The sequence below is a fragment of the Buteo buteo genome, chromosome 10, assembly GCF_964188355.1.
Source record: "Buteo buteo chromosome 10, bButBut1.hap1.1, whole genome shotgun sequence".
NCBI lineage: Eukaryota > Metazoa > Chordata > Aves > Accipitriformes > Accipitridae > Buteo > Buteo buteo.
In genome coordinates this window covers 2,061,226-2,080,803 of record NC_134180.1, presented here as the reverse complement: position 1 = coordinate 2,080,803, position 19,578 = coordinate 2,061,226, and the positions used below count along the sequence as shown (strand labels likewise).

General features: G+C 59.9%; 5 protein-coding genes across 6 annotated transcripts in view; 3 read left to right on the top strand and 2 right to left on the bottom strand.

Annotated features, from left to right (window-relative positions):
* The window catches only part of ELL (elongation factor for RNA polymerase II), a 55,290-nt gene extending 49,420 nt beyond the window's left edge, over window positions 1-5,870 (bottom strand). The window contains exon 1 of the mRNA XM_075037910.1: window positions 5,706-5,870. Coding sequence (XP_074894011.1) covers window positions 5,706-5,840 — 135 coding nt within the window. The 5' untranslated portion in view covers window positions 5,841-5,870. The remainder of the gene's footprint in view (window positions 1-5,705) is intronic.
* Window positions 5,871-6,621: 751 nt separating this feature from the next.
* Window positions 6,622-13,057, bottom strand: FKBP8 (FKBP prolyl isomerase 8). 2 transcript variants are annotated; one of them, XM_075037899.1, is made up of 9 exons: window positions 12,919-13,057; window positions 12,235-12,528; window positions 11,892-12,061; window positions 11,629-11,717; window positions 11,103-11,320; window positions 10,858-11,030; window positions 10,669-10,746; window positions 8,141-8,278; window positions 6,622-7,543 (listed from the first exon to the last, which is right to left on the bottom strand). In XM_075037899.1, exons 2-9 carry the CDS (start codon window positions 12,512-12,514, stop codon window positions 7,457-7,459), a joined length of 1,233 nt encoding a protein of 410 aa, XP_074894000.1. In that variant the 5' UTR covers window positions 12,515-12,528; window positions 12,919-13,057; the 3' UTR covers window positions 6,622-7,456. The 2 variants fall into 2 exon arrangements, with proteins under 2 accessions (XP_074894000.1, XP_074893999.1); XM_075037898.1 differs by having other exon boundaries at window positions 12,809-12,932.
* A 28-nt stretch (window positions 13,058-13,085) lies between these two features.
* On the top strand, window positions 13,086-15,400 carry KXD1 (KxDL motif containing 1). Its single transcript, XM_075037906.1, has 5 exons — window positions 13,086-13,361; window positions 13,702-13,802; window positions 13,894-14,046; window positions 14,528-14,574; window positions 14,960-15,400. Exons 1-5 carry the CDS (start codon window positions 13,233-13,235, stop codon window positions 15,193-15,195), a joined length of 666 nt encoding a protein of 221 aa, XP_074894007.1. The 5' UTR covers window positions 13,086-13,232; the 3' UTR covers window positions 15,196-15,400.
* A 539-nt stretch (window positions 15,401-15,939) lies between these two features.
* Window positions 15,940-17,098, top strand: UBA52 (ubiquitin A-52 residue ribosomal protein fusion product 1). The gene is made up of 5 exons (XM_075037908.1): window positions 15,940-16,029; window positions 16,242-16,361; window positions 16,454-16,540; window positions 16,696-16,798; window positions 16,921-17,098. The coding sequence occupies exons 2-5, from the start codon at window positions 16,259-16,261 to the stop codon at window positions 17,012-17,014; spliced, it is 387 nt and encodes a 128-aa protein (XP_074894009.1). The 5' UTR covers window positions 15,940-16,029; window positions 16,242-16,258; the 3' UTR covers window positions 17,015-17,098.
* A 130-nt stretch (window positions 17,099-17,228) lies between these two features.
* REX1BD (required for excision 1-B domain containing) lies at window positions 17,229-19,503 on the top strand. The gene is made up of 5 exons (XM_075037907.1): window positions 17,229-17,300; window positions 17,943-18,025; window positions 18,534-18,738; window positions 18,838-18,926; window positions 19,217-19,503. Exons 1-5 carry the CDS (start codon window positions 17,298-17,300, stop codon window positions 19,287-19,289), a joined length of 453 nt encoding a protein of 150 aa, XP_074894008.1. The 5' UTR covers window positions 17,229-17,297; the 3' UTR covers window positions 19,290-19,503.
* The last annotated feature ends 75 nt before the right edge of the window (window positions 19,504-19,578 follow it).

Sequence of the window (19,578 nt, the reverse complement as noted above, 5' to 3'; positions counted from 1 at the left end):
TTACAGGCAGAATGGAGTTTCAACTGTTTGAAATGTGCAAATTGTTTAGGAGATAACAGGTTCATTTACTTACAAGACCTCAAATGCTTTTTCAAACAAAACTTCCCCTCCCTTACCAGTAATAAAGGCTCTTCTGCTATCCCAACAGTCGGCACTATGCAAGTGAACTATTTCAACAGTCACCATCCCTCTGCCAAGCAGCACTATGACAGAAACTAACTAAACAGGACAGAGCACTTCAGACGGGTTCAGAAAAAAACCCTGATGTTGGAGGATCACCCGTAGACTCCACACTCTGGGAGTTGACTGGTTCACGGCAAGCGCAGGAGCCACTCGAGGCACAACCTGCTGCAGTACACACTGGCCAGGGAGATCATCGCTGGGAGACAGACCGCTCTGAAGAGACTCACCTACACACCCTGTTTGATCAAATATGCTTCAGATAGAAGTAAAACCAAATTATAATAGCTTTCCTTTCTCCCTTTGCTGCTGTTTTAGAAGAATAAGAAACCCACTATAGAATATGCCGAAAAGAAGCAAGGGTTTAGTCTTGCTGGGTAATGAATACAATCGCCAGGATCCAGCTGCTAGAGCCATTGGTACAAGTGCCAAAGCACTCCACTTACATACCTTAAAAAAAAAAAATAACCTAGCCTCACAAAAATAATCGAAGGGGTTAATCTTCAAGCTTGCTTCCCCCAGCATCGATAGAGAGAAAAAAGTTATTAATGCCCAAATTCAACTCCTCCAATTAATGGTGTCGTATGATCTGCTGATAAAAAGCAGATAGCATTTGGAAAAAAAAAAAAAAGCACCATCGGTCACAAGAATTCTGTCACAAACTTTCTATTTTCCCTTGGCACATCACCAATTAGACCTACTTCTGTAGTCTGCTACCACCAGTATAAAAAAAAAGTATAATGGGTTTATAATTTGCCACTGAATCCCATAGCAACTGTACGTCACTTTAGATGTAAATTACAGACAATTCTTTCCCATGCAATTTGAAAACTATAGAGATGAATCTATAATTTGAGCAGATCCAAATGGTATATGGTTGAGAGAAAAAGCTACCCTAAATAATTGAAAGGAAACTGCCACAGGCCAAAACATTCCTCATGCACAATGTTAAACGTCTCTTTGTCCCCTTTCTTCAAATGGGAGGTGCCACATTCAGGTCAACATTAAGAACATTTAGCAGGAGTTTAGCAGTTCAGTATGTTCTGCATATCCTGTCCCATTTTTGCTGATTGCGAGGAGATGTACGTGTACAATGAGCTTCCTTTCCAGCGAGCCTCCTCTGATTCATTTAGTCATGTCACCGACTCATGTTCCTGATGTCGTAATAGCTTCAATTTTGACGGACTACAGCATCAGTGAATTAATAGGACAGGAAAAAACAGGTTACAGGAAAGAAGGAATGATGCAAAAAGCTTTAAGATAATTCAATGAATTTTGATTCGAAAGCCGGATTGTTCTTCTCCTCCTGACACCTGCAAGCAGCTTTCAATTCCCAAGTCAGCATGAATACGCATTACCCTAAAGACCCTGTAATGACAGCAGGAGCCTTCATTTTGTATTTTGTGCTTTAAACACAGCAAGATGAAGGCATCTGTAACAACCTGCTCTAAAAGAAAAGTCTGAAAAAGTTCTTTTAATAAGCGGTGACTACAAGGGGTTGGTTTAACCCTAACCTTTGAGAAATATCTTCTGTCACGGTCGGTTTAAGATGAGCAGAGAAGGCATGGGGAAGATGACATGGGAAGCCACGTCTGTCAGATGACGGTTCCAAAATTCAGTTCAGCTAGTAGAGCACAGGGGCAACGTGCTTCGGTTATCTCAGCTTAGCCCCCAATAAATATTTGTGCACCTGCCAAAGTTCACCACTGAATCAAACAGTGGCTTCACTTCAAAATACTCCGTGTAGCAGGTACAACAGGAGCAGGAGGCACTGTTCAGCTGCTGCATCACACACGGACCTAAGTGGGGATGCTACAATGCTCCTTACATCCTCCTAAAATCACAAGGCCACCATGCAAGCCAGGACTATGGCTGGCAGCTTAGTTGAGCCTGGCCTCCATCAGCTACAGTTAGGTCAACACATTAGCTACAGATAATAGAGAAAGGTGTGCAACTGCAGTCACGTTGTTTGTTATTGAAAGACGATCCATCACCCAAGCTCACTAGTACCACTCCTCAAGCCACAAAGAGAGTTTTTAAATAAATACGTGAAAGTCAGGAAATTCCCAGGTTCCAGGAACAGCCCTAACAGTGTTTACATGCCATCAGCAACTACACCACAACTGCATGAGGAGATGCACCTACTGCCAAGTGACATTTGGGTCTGCCATGTAGCACTTCAAACCATGCACTGAGATTTCTACTTACCCAGAAACCCCCACGACGTTGCTAAAAAATACGGGCGTGAAAAGCGAAGGATGAATGCCATGGACAGAGACATATCTAGGTGTATTAGGCGAGGATAGACACAACATCTTGCCATCGAGCATGGAGGACAGGGTCCAGGATAAAGAATTAAAAAGGAAAACAAGGCAGGGGCATGAGGAGTTCCCTTGTACCTTGACATGGGCAGCAAGAAAGCTGGAGGCAGACCAGAAGAGATAAGGAAAAGTCATGCCCTGCTTTTTTGGGGGGGTGGGACGGCCTAAACAGAGCCTGTACACACACCCAAAGGGAACACAGAAAACTGCAAGCTAATATAGAATTACGCTTCTTGGAGAACCAAGAGTTGTTTTAGGCTAACACACGAGACCAGCTCCATTTCATCAGTGGACAAATTGACTTGGGACACATTTTCCACCTCTCAGCCTTCAGCTGAGGAGCTCAGCGGTCAGCGCTCAGGGTTTCACAACTGTGTGGAAGCAGTTTCCGGGGCAGCAAGTTTCACAAGGAGCAGAAAAGCGACATCTTAAAGTGTCCCCTATGAAGCCAGTGTTATTTTTAAGACTTTTATGTCTTTCAGGTGAGCAGACCCCCCCAGCTACGGGAGAAAGAAACCCTTTTAAGGGCCACAAGGAGCCGGCAGCCCTGTGACCTGGACCTCGTCAGCAGCAGCTCCATGTTCTCGGTACACGATACAGAAACAGCTTGCTGAAACACAGAGTTGGGCATCAATATGCAGACCCGTGACCGTTTTCTTCACCAAGACACGGACAATTTAGCAGAGCGCCAAGTGGGAGAGACTCAAGATGACAAATATCTGTTTCCCCATAGTCCTGCTGCCTGATCCACACATGGTACAGCTCTACACCAAGAACGCAACTGCTCTGGCACAAGGGACACTAAAAACAAATGGCAGCTCGCCCAGCTGGGTGATCATTTTTGGATTATGTAATCCCAATACATTATTATTAGACCAAGAACAAACTCAAGCAAGCAACTGAAGACATTACCCTGCCTGTTCTGGCAAAGAGACAGAGTCTTGTCGCAGAAATTGCACCGACGTGCTATCCCAGTGCATAAAACAGGTCAGACTGCACACATGTTGGACTTCAGGTAACACAAACAACAGTATTGGATTCCAGGCCATTATACATATTACACAACACTGTCGTCAGTTATACCACATTTAAAACCAAACCGAGCAGAAGAAGCCTTAGCAAATTTTTTCCATTTACCTACTGCAGACCAAAATTAAATCAGAGCCTAGACTGGACAAACACACGCTCCGAAGGTGTGTTATAAAGTCGCTTCTTGGCATCGCCATAGCCGAGCATTTCAGAGGAAGCAGAGACGTTCAACAAGCTGGAGAAACTGTTTATAGAACAAATGCAGAATGAGCATATGTGTTTAATAGCCCACTAATTGTTGCGTTATTCACTATACAAACAAGCGAGCTCTTCTGCCCTTATCCTTTCCTGCCCATTTAATCACCAGTAGCCTTTGACTATTTCTCTTTTGGGTGGCGGTGAAGGAAGCAAAGTTCATTAGTGGCCGTTGGCCACCAAACAATCTAGAGACCAGACTTCATTTAGAAAATAAACACCACTATTCATGTGTGACACGGACTCGGAATAGCTTCCCAAAATATTTAACACAGCTGCCTGTAGTCTTTCTACTCTCCCTCCCCCAAAAGAAAAGGGTTTCCTAATATATAGGAAAGCATTTATTTGGATTTTTTTTTTCTTTTTCAGAGGAAAAAAAGCTAATAACTCAATCTATCCAAGGCACTTATTGCTACTGACTTCTCATAATGCTGATAAACACTCATTAAAAAATAAGTTGATAAACCCTGGTACAGTAATTACCTTCGTCCTCACACAGAAATTGCCCAATTCAGTGATGTGATGTAACCAACACCCTAAATTAAAAATAGTGTTGTGACAACATATGGTTTATCCTACAGAAGCTGGCAGGCAGGACGCTCCTAATGACAAACGGGTTAGGTTCCCAGCTTCCCCAGCTCGCTGGCAAGGTGAGGAGACAGATACGCTCTTCATAGGATCAGAGGCGTAAGAAAAAAAATAAAATTACAATAAAAAAAGACAGCTTTTAATCCCTCTCCTGTCCATCCTAACGACAGATGTCAAGTATAGCCATTATTCTTTATTTACATGACTAATAAGCTCTCTGGATGCATTTCAAGGAAACATCTCAGAAAAGACAATCTGGAAATTTCAAAATACAGCCCCAGCCTGAACTCGCCTCCCCCCAGGGAGGGAAGCACCGGGCTGGGGGTGGGGGGGGAACAGGCGGACACAAGAGGGTGGCAGCGAGGAAGGGACACCCCCCCCCCGTAATCCGCGATGCCAGCAGCGGGGGTGGACCCACCCTGCCCCCCCCCCGCGACACATCCCCAGGGTGAGACCGGCCCCCCCCAGGCTCTGGAAACCCACGTCACGTTCACGGGGGGGGGGGGGGGTAGACCGCACCCTCCCATACGGTCACCGGGGGGGGGGGGGGGCATTAACGTTCCTCGCCCTCCCCCCCCAGCCACTTACCGGGGGGGGGGGGGGGGGGTGAAGGCGGTTTCCAGTCACTCAGCTACCGGTAGGGACACCGAGAGCCCACCCCCGCCGTCTACCGGGGGGCGGCACCGAGACCTCGGCCCCGGGTCTCCCAGTCACCCACGGGGGGGGGGGGGGCACACTATGGTCCCCCCAACATTTACCGGGGGGTTACACCGACACCTCCCGGTCCCCCTCAGGCACTTACCGGAGGATCGTGACCCCTCCCCGGTCATCTACCGGGGGCGTGGGGGGGGCTACAGAGGCCCCTCAAACACCAACGCGGGGGTGGGGGGGGGAACCGGGATACCCCCGGGGCGTTACCGGTGGGGCACTGCAACCCCCCCCCCCCCCGGTCTCCCTCACGTACCTGACCGTGGGATCGCCCACCCCACTCCCCGCGTTTCCCCGGTCAGTCACACAGAAGGGGGGGGGCCGGGAGCCCCCCGCAGCTCCTCAGTCTCTCACCGGGGAAGGCCTCACACCGAGCCCCCCCCCCTCATTTCCCCCGCCATCCGCCGGGGTCCGCCCCCCCGCCACACACCCCACAGCAGCAGGACCGGTCCCGTTCCCCTCCCTCCCCCCGCCCCACTCCGTGAGGAAACCTTCCCCCCCCTCAAAACGCCGCCGGTGCCAACCCCGCCGGTGCCGCCCGCGGGGCTCCGTCCAAGGGCCTCGTGGCGACCGCCCTCCCGCCGCGGTGACCGTGCCCACCGCCCCACGCCCCGCCGCCCCTACCTTACAGGCCTGGTAGCTCTCGAAGGCGCGTAGGGCGCTCTCCGTGAGCTTGACGTGGAAGACGGAGACGCGGGTGCCGCGGCCGAGGCGACCGCAGGACAGCCCGTACCCGCGCTCCGCCTGCAGCGCCGCCATCTTGGGACCGTCTCCCCCTCCGCGCCTGGGCCGCCGGGGCCTCCCGCCGCCGCCACGCCCCCCTTATGTATTATTTATGAGCCGTCCGGCCGCCGTTCCGCCAACCCCGCCCACCCGGGGTGCCTGTTGCTGGGGCGAGGAGGTGGGCAGCCCGCGCTCCCATTGGCCAGATCACGCCGGCCGCCGTGTCGGATTTGGGAGATGGGAAGAGGAGGCGGGGATATGTAAAAGAGGGCCGCGGGGCATGACGGGGAGGGTGGTTTGGTGCAGCCCTCCAGCCTTGGAGGACCCCCGGGGGAGGTGGGCGGCGGGCGGGCATCCCCCGTCTCCCGGGCATAACCCCCCCCCGGGCACGGCTTGGGGGCCCGGGCGTCGTCGTCCCCCCTCCAGGCAGGGCCTGTAGGCTCAGGCCTCCCCCTGGGCATCCCCCTCCCCACCCCCGGGCAGGGCCCGTAGGCCCCAGGTTCCATGTCGTGTGTGTCCCCCCCGCCCCCGGCCCAGCAGGGTCTGGGGTCACCCCCGGGGTGCAGCTCTGTGCTCTCCAGAGCCAAGCAACCCCAGCCAGGGAGCATCTCCCACCGCAGAGGTCGCTCCCTCCTGCCACAGCTGCAGCAGGGTCCGTAAAAATTCCCCCCTGCCCCTCTTGTGTCGTCCCCCCCAAATTAAACAGCAGCTCCCAGCCCTTGCTGCAGCCACAGGGTGGCAAGAAGGGGAGAGAGCAGAGAGCAACATTCCTCCCCTTACCCCCCAGGTCCTCACTGGCACTGAAGAGGCCCAGGCGTGAAGGAATTGTCCTTTATTTGGGAAGTTCACAGTCGGTTTGGGTGGGAGGACAGTGCTACAACCCCCCTCCTCCGTGAGCAGAGCTGAGACCGGGACAGCGGCAGACCCTGGGGATGACCCCGGACTGGAGAGAGCTGCAGGGCAAAAAGGGACCCCCGAGAGCTTGCACCTACAAGAGACAGCCTAGAAAGGAGGTCTCCGGCGCTCCCCTCCCACCGCAGGTTTCTTTGGCTTCCTTTGGACATTGCACGCTCTGGGGAAGTGCCGAGGAGGGGAGCGGGCGCCTGTGGGAGGGCTGAGCCACCGGCAGCCCCCCAGGACACAGGGAATCTCGCTGCACATGCCTCTGGGTACGTTTGCACCGCTTCCCTTCCAGTAGCTGGGCCCAGCCAGAGAAATCACTGTGCCAGTTCATACCCACGCAGCTTCCTTCCACGTGCCTCCCCCCTGCCCGTCTCACCATGTCGGCAGGACCATGGCGCCCGCTGGGGCTCACTGGGCTGGGGACAGCCACGGCATACTGGTGTGCAGGAGCTCCTGCTCCCCCCGACACACTTGGGGCTGGGGGCTGAGCCCCTGATTGCTGGGAGGGTGCTCGGGGGTCTCTGCTCTGCCTGCGGCTCCATCCCTGCAGCTGCATCCTGCCTGTGCCAGGAGGGATATGGGGGGACATCAAGGAGGGGTATCCGGCGCCTCCGGCAGAGAAAGCATCTGTGTTTCTGCAATTTTGAGTCCGCGGGAAGGGGTCGGCGGAGCCCCAGGGTAGCCCCTTGGCAGGAGAGAGGCACGTCCCGGTGCAGGTCCTATGCCGCGGGGCTGCCCCGCCGCCATCCTTAGTTCCTCGCCGCGATGACTACGGACAAGGCCACGCCGCCGAGCGCGATGGCTGTTGCACCGAAGAGCCACTTCCAGGGGATGGACTAAGGAGGAGAGACCGGCGAGGTGATGGGACACGCGTGGCGTGCCGCGAGCCCCGCCGACAGCAGGGACGTGGAGCCCTGCCTGCACTGGCCGGGGGCCATGGGGCAGCACTGAGCTCCCAATGTGCATCCGAGATAACACAGCCCAAAAAGGGCAAGTGCTGCTTCGGCTCTGCCCAGCGCATGGCCGGCACGTCGGCAGGGACAACGTGTGCCGCCGACAGCCCAGCTGACAGTGCTTTCCACCAGCACAGCCAGCGAGCTCCTGAGTGCGGCAGCTGGGAGCAAAGTCCAAACCCTCCAGCTGGCATCGCCGGAACCTGGCGGACAGAGCCAGGAGCACAGCCGCAGCTATCGGCGTGTTCCTGGCAAGGCTGCTGGAACGTGGGCCTCCAGCTCCTGGCAGGCTTGCTGCCCTGACACAGCCCACCCTGTGGGTCACATCAGCACCCCCCTGGCCTGGGAGCAGGACTGCGTCGACCCCCAGGGACCTGGGGGACACCAACACGTCCCCAGTGCCCAGCCCAGCACTCCCCATGCCAGGGGTGACCCCCACCTGCTCTGCCACCCCCCCGGCAGGTCAGCACCAGCCCTTACCCAGGGCAGCTTGTCTTTGCACTTTCCCGGGGTGCCGGCGGCGCTGGGATTCCCGAGCATCTTCCTGTACATCTCCGTCTCCACATTCTTCTGGTCCGCGTGCTTCTTCACCAGCTTGGAGAGCTCAGCGTGGATGGTCTGGGGAGGAGAGCAGAGCACTGCAGTTATCAGCCCCGCACCATCCCTGCAGTGCAGGGGAAGGGACGGGGACCGCAGTGCCACCACCAGCAGGTCCGACCACCCCGGGGCCGTGCAGGAGCTTTGTAGAACAGCTTAGAAGCAGCCGGGGGGCCTGATGGCCCGATCCTGCCCTGCTCCCCTGCACTAAGGGGCTGCACCAGGCTGGCATCGGACACGCAGGCTGGGTGCCCTGCGGATCTGAGTGCCCCTCTGTCCTTTCTGGCCACCCAAACCGTCCACAACCTGGCAGCAGGGATCAGAGCCCAGGGCTGATGCCAGACATCAGGAAAAGGATTTTATCCTTTAATCGAGACAGAAAAGTGTTTGCCTTCAGGACACACATGCCCAAGCTCTCCCACTTTTCTGTCTGGAAGCAAGCTGGGAAAGCGGGCTTAAACTTAGCCTGGTCTGAAGCAGGATTGCAGCAAGACCCAGGAGCGTGTCGGTACCTGCCCAGCTGTGCCGAGCGGCAGCGATGGCTGGGGCTGAAGGGAGTGCTGCGGTAGAAAGCTCTGCGTCCTGCGCAGAGCTCACAGGCTCCCAAAAAAGCAGCAAGAAGCGCCAGCAAGCCGAGCATGGCACCGCCAGCCATTGCCCGAGCCCTCAGTGGCAAGAAGGACGTCGCCGTGGCCTCGGTGGCGCAGCCGTCCACTGCCACGGCCGTGCTGTGCCCTCTGCTGGGGACACCACGCTCCGGGCGGCTCCGACGCCTCCCCAAAACACCGGTACAGTCACCAGGGACCCACACCGGCTCTGGCCCACGTCGGCTCACCTGGAGACCGGCCAGGGCTTCACCAGACCATGCCACGCTCGGCACCACTGCCTTAAACATGAAACTTCGGATGTCTTTGGATGGTGCAAAGCAGCAAAGCACCTGCAGGCACCCCTGAGCTCACCAGGGCTGGCAGGTTGGTGTAGCACAAATGTTGGCATCCCCCCACCGCTCCCAGAATGTGCATTTCCAAGGGGTCAGGAGAAGGAAGCCCAAGGGGTCAGGAGAAGGAAGCCCAAGGGGTCAGGAGAAGGAAGCCCAATGGCTGATGGTCTGTTAGGGCCAAAAAGTGCCAACAGCCCCAGAGAACCAGGTTTCCTCATCCGAGGCAGGTGGAGCTGAGCATTTCTTGAGTCTGTCTTCACCACCAGTAGCCATAGCCTGTGACTCACTGACGCGTGTTTAACGCTGCCGTCTGGAGTGGCACGGCCACTTCCCCAGGAGTCCCGGCAGCCAGCCGGAGAGGCCAGTCATTTGCTGTACTTGTGGTTTCACTGGTAACGTCACTGCTGGGCATTTTGATTTTTCACCCCTCTCCAATTAAAAGCTTCATCCGAATGGGCTGGCAAGCAGCCGCCCTGCCAACAGTGATGTGCTAGAGACACACAGGGGGGCTGCTCCCAGTACTGCCAGCAATGCTTGTGCTGCTCACTCACCACGGTTGCCCACCTTAACCTTGTGGGGAAGCGAAGGGTTTGAGATCCTGCTCGTCCCTCCCCATGGCTGGTCTCAGACCACGAGCTCTCTGGGTGCTGCGGGGCCACCGAGCACCTGCTTTCAGTGCCCCATCCTACCTGTGACCTTCAGGCACCAGATCATGACACAAATCATGTCGGTCTGGTGAAATTCCCAGAAAAGAGGTGGATAAAACAACAGACCCAGTCGAGGACTAAAGCCCACTTGTAGAACCAAGCCCTCCACCTTGACGCCGCGCAGGCAGCACCTCCCTGCCTCTCCCCTCAGCTCGCCCAGGCTCGCTCCTGCTGGGGCCATTTCCTGGTGCTGGGTTTTGATTTCTCCCCAGGCTCTGGTCCTGCAGCTGATCATTAACCAACAGGAAATTCCTGACCCAGAGCTCGCCCTGGCCCGGGCGCTGGACCGAGGTCTGGGCTGCTCCTGCCGCCCAGTGAATCACGCTCTGGGCTGCTGAGTGAGTCTGCGGGGATTTGGCTCTGCTCCACTTCCAGCAGCCATGGCACAAGCTGCTGGAGCCACCCAGGGAAGCCGGAGCAGCCGGGACCATACACACAGAATCACTGAAGCAGGGATGCATTGGCAGGGAGTCCTGCCACCGCAAGGACCAAAGGGCAAAGAGGGAGTCTCGCAACACAGAGATAAGAGACCCACCAGACCAGCCAAGCTCAGACGTTGCACCATGGGATGCATCACCCCATGGCTGCCCAGGCCCTGAGGGGGCTATTTCCAGCCTCCCTTCACGAAGGAAGCTGGGAACAGCTATGGGAGGTTTCAGCCTTCCACAGGGGACACCGAGGTTCACAGGGACACGGACAAGAGGAGAGCGTCCTGCAGACACCCAGCTTCGCAGGATCACCGGCAGCACACAACAGCAGCTTACCTTGTTTGAAGGCTCCAGTTTCAGCGCTGCCTTTAAGATGGGGATGGCCTCTCTGTATTCACCCTGCTGAGCCAGGACCTGGAAGGCAAGATACAGATTGAGCAGGGCAGCTGAGGTCTGTCCCTCGGTCCTGGCCTCCGTCACGCCATGGAGAAGGGACAGCAGCGCCTGCCGCGTGCCCAGCCTCACCTTGCCCTTTCGGAAGAGAGCCTTGATGTTCCCCGGCTGGTGCTCCAGGACAAGGTTACAGGACTTGAGAGCTGCCTCGTAGTGGTCCAATTTAAGCTGAGAGGCTGCCAGGTTGTTGAGACATTTCACCTTCACGTCCAGCAGCTCAGCCTCCTCATCTGGGCTGAAGTCAACTACAAAGACCCCAGAGCCAGGTTACAGCGGGAAGGGAGCCCAGGTGGCCCTTGCTGGGTGGGAGCAGGTACCTTTCGAGCTGGAGCTGATGATCTTGAGGGCGATGTCATAGGAGTTGATGGCCAGCACGTAATCTGCCTGCTGGTAGAAGAAGTTGCCACGCTCCCGCTTGCGGTTGGCCAGCTCTATCTTCTCCTTCCCGCTGAGCAGTTCCAGGTCCGGCGCATCCTGAGCCGCCAGCAGCTCCACCTCCAGGGTGAGGGCTGCGTTGGGTGGGATGTCAGGGCTCCTGCGCAGAGGGGCACAAAGCCACGTCACCGTTGCCACCTCCGCCACTCCCACCAGCCACTGGGCCACATAGATTTAGCACCGTGGCCCAGAAATCAAGAGCCACAGAGGCTCCCCGGGACAGGGCGGGATGTAGATCGTTCCCCCCAGGCAGGACACGCTGCCATCGCCTGCATGTGGCAAACAAGCTGTGTCTCCCTGCCCACGAAGCTGTGGCTTGCTGGCTGGGCTGTCACTGGGAGTGCAGGGGACAGCTTTCACAGCCCTGTTTTGGGCCATCTCGCTCCACTCCATGCCCTCCCTGCTCACCTGCCCTGAGCGCCATAGCAGTACTTTGCATCTGCCACAATCAAAGCCGTCTCCCCCATTTCCAGGAGCTGCACGCACAGGTCCAGAGCCTGCAGGGAACAACATCATGGGGAGGGAGCAAGGGCAGAGGGGCCGCTTCCGATCCACAAACGGGGATATCGTTGACCCCAAACCCTCCCCATGCCCCCCGAGGTGAGGTGCTGCTCCGCAGGGGGGAAAACAAGGCAGTGATAAAGCTGGGCAAGCTTTCTCCCAACCCTGACCTGCAAGACGTCACAGTCCCCGAGTGTGAAGGTGAGGGCAGGGTTCTCCTCCACCACGCTGCCATCCTCCAGCGTAGCCTTCAGGCGGACCGTCACGTCCTGGCCCTTACGGGGACGGGTGTCCACCCCCTGGCCCGGCACCAGCGTCTTCTTCTTGAGCAAGCCGCTCCCTGGGTGAGGAGAAGCCGGAGGCATGTCAGCCCGTAGTGGAGAAGAAAAAACCTGATTTCCACCGCCTCGCTCTGACTCCCCACTGGCCTGCATGGCACACAGAGCACCGGCAGAGCCACGGGGAAACCTGTGAGGCCCCACAAACCCAGCGCCCTCCTGTCCAGGCTCTCACCCAAAACATCGAGCCACTCCTGGGGGTCCTCAGCCACTTCCCCCCGTCCCTGCTCTGAGGGCTGGGTGTCCTCCCGCGGCGGGGCCAGTGGCCTGCCCACGTCCTCCAGCGGGGGCAGCTCGCTCAGGTCCTCCTCTTCCTCCTCCTCCTCCTCCTCTTCCAGGACCTCAAAATCCTCCGCCGTGTCCAGCTGAGCGGCGTCGGCCGTCGGTGACGGCTCGGTGCCGGTCCCTGCCCGGTCCGGGGAACCGTTCCTCGGTTCCTCCCCGCTGGAGGCCATCGCGGCGGAGCAACCTGGAGGGAGGAGAGAGAACCGGGATCGGGCCTGCGCTTACCGGGAACGGAGCGGACGGGGAGACGGGGGGACGGGGGGACGGGAACGGGACCTCCAGCCCGGACAGCGCCGGGGCCCTCCGGGGCGGGGGGGGGGGGGGGGGGGTTGGGGGACACCGGCAGCCCCGGGGAGGAAACGGGCCCCGGGGGCGGGGGGGGGGGGGGAGACCGGGAGGGGGAAAGACGCGGCCCCGGCCCGTTGCCGGTACCGGGAGGGGTCGCCCCGCCCACCGCCACGTGCCTTCCCGCCGCCTGCGGTGGGGGGCAACCCCACGTCACCGTCACCGTCACGCGCCGGGACTCCCCCTAGCAACGGCCGCCGCCGCCGCGCGCCCCCCGCGCCGTTCCCACCTGGCCCCGCGAACCCGCGGCCGCCGGCCCCGCCCCGCCGCTCCTATTGGACAGGCACCGCCCACAGCTCTGACGCCATTGGGTGGTGAGAATGCTCGTCAGGGCGAAGCGCCGGACGGGGCTCGGCGCTGTCTTAAAGGGGCCGTGGGGGCTGGGGAGGGAACGGGGAGCGTGTCCGCCGCTGGGCCATGGCGCGGGGGCCCGTGTGTGCCCGGGGTGCGGTACGGGGGGGTCTCGGCACCAGGGGGGTCCCGGCCCCTCTCCCTCCGCCAGCCACCACTACTTCCGGCTCGGCACCGTGACGCAAGGGCGAGATGACGCCACGGGGTCGCGTTCAACGTGACCTCGCACCCGGAAGCGAGGCGCGGCTGCCGGTGTCTACCCCCCCCTCCGGTACCGTTCCCGTTCACCGTCATGTGAAGCGGCGGGACGGTTTCCTCCAGGTACTCGGGTGCTGCCGGCGGGAGGCTTCGGGGTCACCGGGAGTAGGCCCAGGCCCGCGTTCCCCCTGAGGGAGCCCTGTACCGGGAGGGACGGCTACCGGAGCCGGGGGGCGGCGGGCGGGCTAGGGGATCCCCGTTACCGGCGTCGGGTACGTGTGGGGCTGCCCCGGGAACGGGCACGGCGGCGGGAAGGGGGAGGGTAGCTCCAGTACTGGCGGCATGGCAGGGCGGAGGGGGCTCCGTTACCGGGAACGGGGAGGGGGGTTACTCCGTTACCGGTCCTGGGGGCGCGGGAAGCTCCCTCCCACCCGCGGCTGAGCCAACCCTCGCGGTCTCGCAGGCGGCGATGGAGCCCACGGCCTCGCAGGTGTTCTGCGGACGGGTGCTGGGCATGGTCAATGCCGAGGACGTCAACGCCATCATCCTGGCCCAGAAAAACATGTGAGTCCCGGGGGGGAACCGGCCCGTGGGGACCCCAGTACCGGCAACCTGCTGGGATCTTTGCTGAGCTCCGTCTGCTTCCCCCGCGTAGGTTGGATCGATTTGAGAAGACTAACGAGATGCTGCTCAATTTCAACAACCTCTCCAGCGTCCGCATGCAGCAGATGAACGAGCGTTTCCTCCACCACACTAAAACGCTGGTGGAAATGAAGAAGGATCTGGACAGCATCTTCCGGAGGATCCGGTGGGCAACAGGAATGGGAACGGGGACGGGAATGTCACTGCTGGCGGGGAGGGAGAGAGTGTGGAGAACGTAGGGTGGTTCGTCGAGCTCTAGGTGGGCTGTGGGGGTGTTAAAGCAGGACACGAGTGGGAGCTCAGGGCGGTCTTGAACATAAAAATAGTTGGAGAGGGGAAAGCGTGCGGCCAAGCGATCCATGGAGGCAGCAGGTGAGGAACCGCTGAGACCGGAGCTTTAGGATTCCTCAGTTCTGCTCCAGCTGGGATGGGATGCGGCACTGCCACCACTCGAGACGGTTACAAAACTGCTGCACTCGGAGAAACGCGCGAGGGGGTGACGGGGAGGGAGCCCCTCGGTCCGAGGAAACCCCCGGGATTCCTTTACGTTGTCCGTAAAGGCTGGAGAGCGGAGGGAGCCGGCTGGGCAGTTCAGCTCTGGATCTATCAGCTTCCCCGGGGACTTAGTTTGCTCTCTCCTCTCCTAGGACGCTGAAAGGGAAGCTGGCGAAGCAGTACCCGGAGGCTTTCAGCAGTGAGTGGTTCCTGCCGATGCGCGGATTTTCCATCGGGTTTTCTTCCCGTGCGAAAAGTCTCTTTTCCTAAGAAAGCCCGAGGTAGCTCTCGGGAGTCGGGAGAAGGCAACAAGACATCCTGGCGTGTGGCAGCGCGTGGCTGCTGCGCTAAAAGCCTGGAAAGCTTCTTGATTATATTAAATGTTGTCGCAAGGAGTTACAGATGGCTGCTAATTTACGTGGTATCGGTTTTTTTATTGATTACTGCTACAAGCAGATGATATTTAGAATTAGTAATTAGCAAACTGTTCTGCTGGGGCATCTCTCATAGCTGGTGCCGCACTGGCAGCGCTTCGTCTCGTGCGGCCACGGTGGCAAAACTAATATTTGCGTCTTCCCTTCCAGACATCCACGAATCTCCCATCCTAGAAGATGACGATGACTTCGACCCCGTCCCAAAAAGCACGACGACCACCATTGCTACCTCTGAGCAGAGCACGGAGTCCTGCGACACCAGCCCTGACATCATCTCTCCCACAATGAGTCAGGATTTTGAGGATTTATCCCAAGGCCAGTACGATTTACCAGCTGTCAACGGACAGAGTCTCACAGACGAGGACATGGCCAACGACCTGGACTAGCTGCGCGGGTCCTGTGCCACTGCTGCCCGCCCCCAGAGAACTTTCTATCCTGTATTTATATTGGTGTGTTTCTTTTTTCGGGAAGAGGGAAGCGATGGCCGAGCGAAGAAGGCTGCCCTTCTGCCTCTAAACTGCCACCGCTGTGTAAAACCCCGCAACTCGCCTCGGGGTAAATAAGTAAAACGTGGGTTTGAAACACCTCTCATCCTTCGTCATTTGTGTTGTCAGGAGAGCGGCAAAGCCCCCCACCTCCTTCAATGCAGGTTTTGGGGCAGAAGAGCCGGTTTGGGACACGGGTGTGGTTTTTTTTTTCTTACGGGATGTTGTCTTTGAGCCAGCGCTGCGGCTTTCCTACAGCTCTCTCCGTGCTGCTAACGCACTCCCCGCCACCTTTCCCGCCTGAGGGAAAAACCTCAGCCGGCTTTCCCTTGGGGTTCTCCCCTAGCCCCGTTTCACCCCTCCACCCGGGGCTGCCTGTCAGCCGGTTCCCCCCCTGGCTCCTCACGTTGTCCCGGGGGGGAGCGACCTGGGCTTTTCCCGGCCTACTCCTGCCTGCCAGGGGGCTGAGGGGGCCGGTCCCGGGGCCGTGGGCCCTGTCCCGAGGCCGTGGGGTCGGTCCCGGGGCCTGGGCCCGTACCAGGCCCTACCGACACCCGGCCTGTGGCAACGGGAGGCGGCGGAGAGCCCTGGCGCATGCGCAGTGCGAGGTGCGCAAGGGGGGGGAAGGGGCGGTGGCGATGACGCACCGGTTGTGACGTAGTGACGGGCGGGTTCCGGTTCCGCTTGTCGCTTTTTTTTTTTTTTTCTTTTTTCCCTTCAGCAACGAGGCGGCGGGTGCGCGCGGTGCTGGGCCTGGATCCCGGGAAGGGGGGGGCTGGATCCCGGGGAGGGGGCTGGAAAAGGGGTTCGGGAGTGGGAATGGGGGACCGGGAGCGGGAATGGCGGCAGCGGGGCCCTGTTTGAGGGGGTTTGGGGGTGGGGGGAACGGCCACCGGGGCCTTCCCTCAGGGCCCGACCGGGGTTAACGAGGCCGCCGCTCTCCGTAGACGTGAACGGTGCCAAGATGCAGATTTTTGTCAAGACGCTGACGGGTAAAACCATCACCCTGGAGGTGGAGCCCAACGACACGATCGAGAACGTCAAGGCCAAGATCCAGGATAAGGAAGGTACCGGCGGGAACGGGGAGGCGGTGGGGGGTGGGTAACGAGGCAGCCCCCGCCTTGCCGTTCTCTCCATCCTGATGGTTTCTCTCTCGCAGGGATCCCCCCTGACCAGCAGCGGCTGATCTTCGCGGGCAAGCAGCTGGAGGATGGCCGTACTCTCGCTGACTACAACATCCAGAAGGGTACGAATTCCGGGCTTGTGGGGTTGAATTTGGGGGGGTTTTTTTGGGGGGGTGTACCGGGACTGGTTTGGGGGTTTTTTGGGGGCGGGAAGAGAGGGTCCTGGCTGCTCCCTAGGAGTCCCTAGCCCCACCATGATGTTTGTTTCTCCTTTCAGAGTCCACCCTGCACCTGGTGCTGCGCCTGCGGGGGGGCATCATCGAGCCCTCCCTTCGTCAGCTCGCCCAGAAGTACAACTGCGACAAAATGATCTGCCGCAAGTATGTCCCAGTCCCCGCCCCCGCCCTCCCCAACTACCCCCCCGGCGGTGTGGGGACCCTCCTCCCGGTCCCCTTTCCCGGGGAAACGGGGCTTTTGGTGACGTGTACTGTCCCCCACCCAGGTGCTACGCCCGCCTGCACCCCCGTGCCGTCAACTGCCGCAAGAAGAAGTGCGGACACACCAACAACCTCCGCCCCAAGAAGAAGGTCAAGTAGAGCAGGAGACGGCAGCCCTGCCTGCACCCCTGCCTGTACCCCTGCCTGCACCCTTCAATAAAGCATCACAGCGTTCACGCCGGTCCCGTTTTGTTGGTTTTGGGTTTTTTTTGCCCAAAGGGGTGTGTTTTTTCAATAAAAGGAATGAAGGGGGGGGGGGGTAACCGGGTGGTGGCGATGCCGGGCGGTTCCTGCAGGTGGCGGCGGAACCGCGCTCCGCCACCGCGCTCCGCCTCCGCGCCCCGCCGGGCCTGCGCGCACCGACCGGGGACCGGGACGGGCCATGGTGAGCGGTACCGGGCACGGGGTTGGGGAGTGGGAAGGGTCCCCGGGACCAAGGGGTCGGGGGAAAAGGGGGGAGCTAGAGCCGGTCCGGTTCGTGCACGCGTGGCCGGCGCGGTGGGGGGGGTCCGGGTGCCGGTCTGTATTGTGTACACATGGCCGGGGGGGTCCCGGTGCCGGTCCGGTTCGTGCACACATGGCTGGGGGGGGTTGTCCCGGGGTAGGTGGGGGGGTCCCGAGGTGTGGCCATGAGGCTAGGGGGGGTCCCGGGACGTGGGCATGGGGGTCCCGGTGCCCGTCCGGTTCGTGCACACACGGCTGGGGGGTGGGTCCCAGTGCCGGTCTGTATTGTGTGCGTATGGTGAGGGGGGGTCCTTGTGCGTGGGCAGCAGGGTGGGGGGGGTCCCAGTGCTGGACTGAGCTCAAGCACTGCGGCCAGGCTCAACCCCAGTTCCCCCAGAACTGGCACTGGTGTGGGGTGGGGGGAACTCAAGGCCCCAGCACCGGGATGAGACCCCCCACACCCCGGGAGGTGCCGGCTCTGCCCAGAGCCCGTTAGCGGGAGCAGAGCCGCCCAGTGAAGCGTCGGGCGCCGTGCCGGTGGCACCGTCGTCCCACGCCGTCACCGTCCCCTTGTCACCGGCAGACGGGCGAGGCCGTGAAGGTGCTGCTGCAGCGGCTGCAGGCGCTGCAGGGCGAGCGGGCCGAGGCGTACCGGCTCTTCGAGGAGTGAGTACCGGCACCGTGGGGATGGGCACCGATGGGGACGGGACCTGCCAGGGTGGGGGATCCCCAGCAAGGAACCGAATTCCCCCCGCCATCCTGATTTTTTTGCATCCTGATGGGAAGGGGCTGCCGGAACGGAGCAGCAGCCGTCGGGGCGGCTGATGAGCTCCAGCTGGCAGGGGGACGCCCGCGCCGGACACCTGTATCCTATTTTAGCATCCGACAGGAGATGATGGACTTCCCGGGATGCAGGCTTGCGAGTGAAAAGGAAGAAAAAACCCAACACCCCCCCCCGGCTCCCCGCAAAAAGAGCTGCCAAGCCCGTCCTGTGCGAGGGGTGCCTGGTCGTGGGGATTGGGAGCTGCCAAACCTGGGCCAGAAAACCCTCCCGGTGCTCCCTGCGGCGGGGTGGCAAAGGGAGCTCAGCGCCGGGACTGGGACCACGGTGTTCCACCGTCCCGGTACCCCACAGGTGTGGTGACGGTGGCTTCCCCCCAAAACCTGTCCCCAGGGGCCACCAGGCGTACCTGAGCAGCGCACCCCACTATGATTTCCCGCGTTACCGGCAGCTGGTGCACGAGATCACGCTGGCCTTCAACGGCATCTCCCGGGAGGTGCTGTGCATCGCCGGGCGCCTGCGGGATGAGTTCGCCCGCCCGGACCTGGCCCAGCACCTCGCCCGCCTCCAGGAACGGGAGCAGGAAAAGCTGCAGCTGGTAAGTACTGGGCTGGGGGGGGGCGTCCCACCGCTGCCCGGAGCAGGGCTTGGGCTGCTTTTTGGGGGTGTCTCAGCTCCCGCCGTGTCCCCACCGCAGACGGCGCAGCTCCAGCTGGCTCGGCAGCAGGCGCAGGACCAGCCCGACGTGGACGCCCATCAGCAGGAGGTGCGGGAGCTCAAGCACAAGTAAGTGGTGGTCCCGCTGCCCTCTCCTACCATTTTTGGGATGGCGACAGCCCCCTCCAGGCTAAGAGCTTTTCCCTGCGTTTCCCCTCCCTCTAGCCCAGGGGGGCCCAGATGGTGCCTTCAAAAGCGCTTTCGGCCGCAGCCCCGGGGAGGGTTTGGCGATGCCGCGCGGCCGCGGTCCCCTCGGCCTCCCCGGGCTGAGTGTTTCATAAACAGCGCGGGGAAGGCGAGGCGGCCCAGATAATATGCTCCATATGGGCTTTATTTATAGTTTCCATCCGCTCTCGTAGGCTAATTAAAACCATTGAGGCAATCAGCGAAATTCTCCAGGACCTCAAGTACGATTCGGAAGAAGTCGAGTGATGGGTGTCCCCGTGGGAATGGCTGGAGGGGCCAGCCGGTGGAACAGGGGCCCCGCTCACACCCCCGGCCCCCACCCGCTCCCAGTGCAGCCCCGCGGGCGCCCGCGCCACCCCAACGAGGTGGGCATCTTGCCCTTGACCCCTTTTCTTGAGCGCAGGCTGGAAGGGGTGGAGAAACCCTCGCTGGGAAAAATGGGGTCCCCCAAAATCCTGAGCATCGCTCAGGCGTGGGGCTGGTTCTCCTCCCCGGCTCTGCCGGCTGCACCGGGGCTTTGCCCAAGGAAAACCGC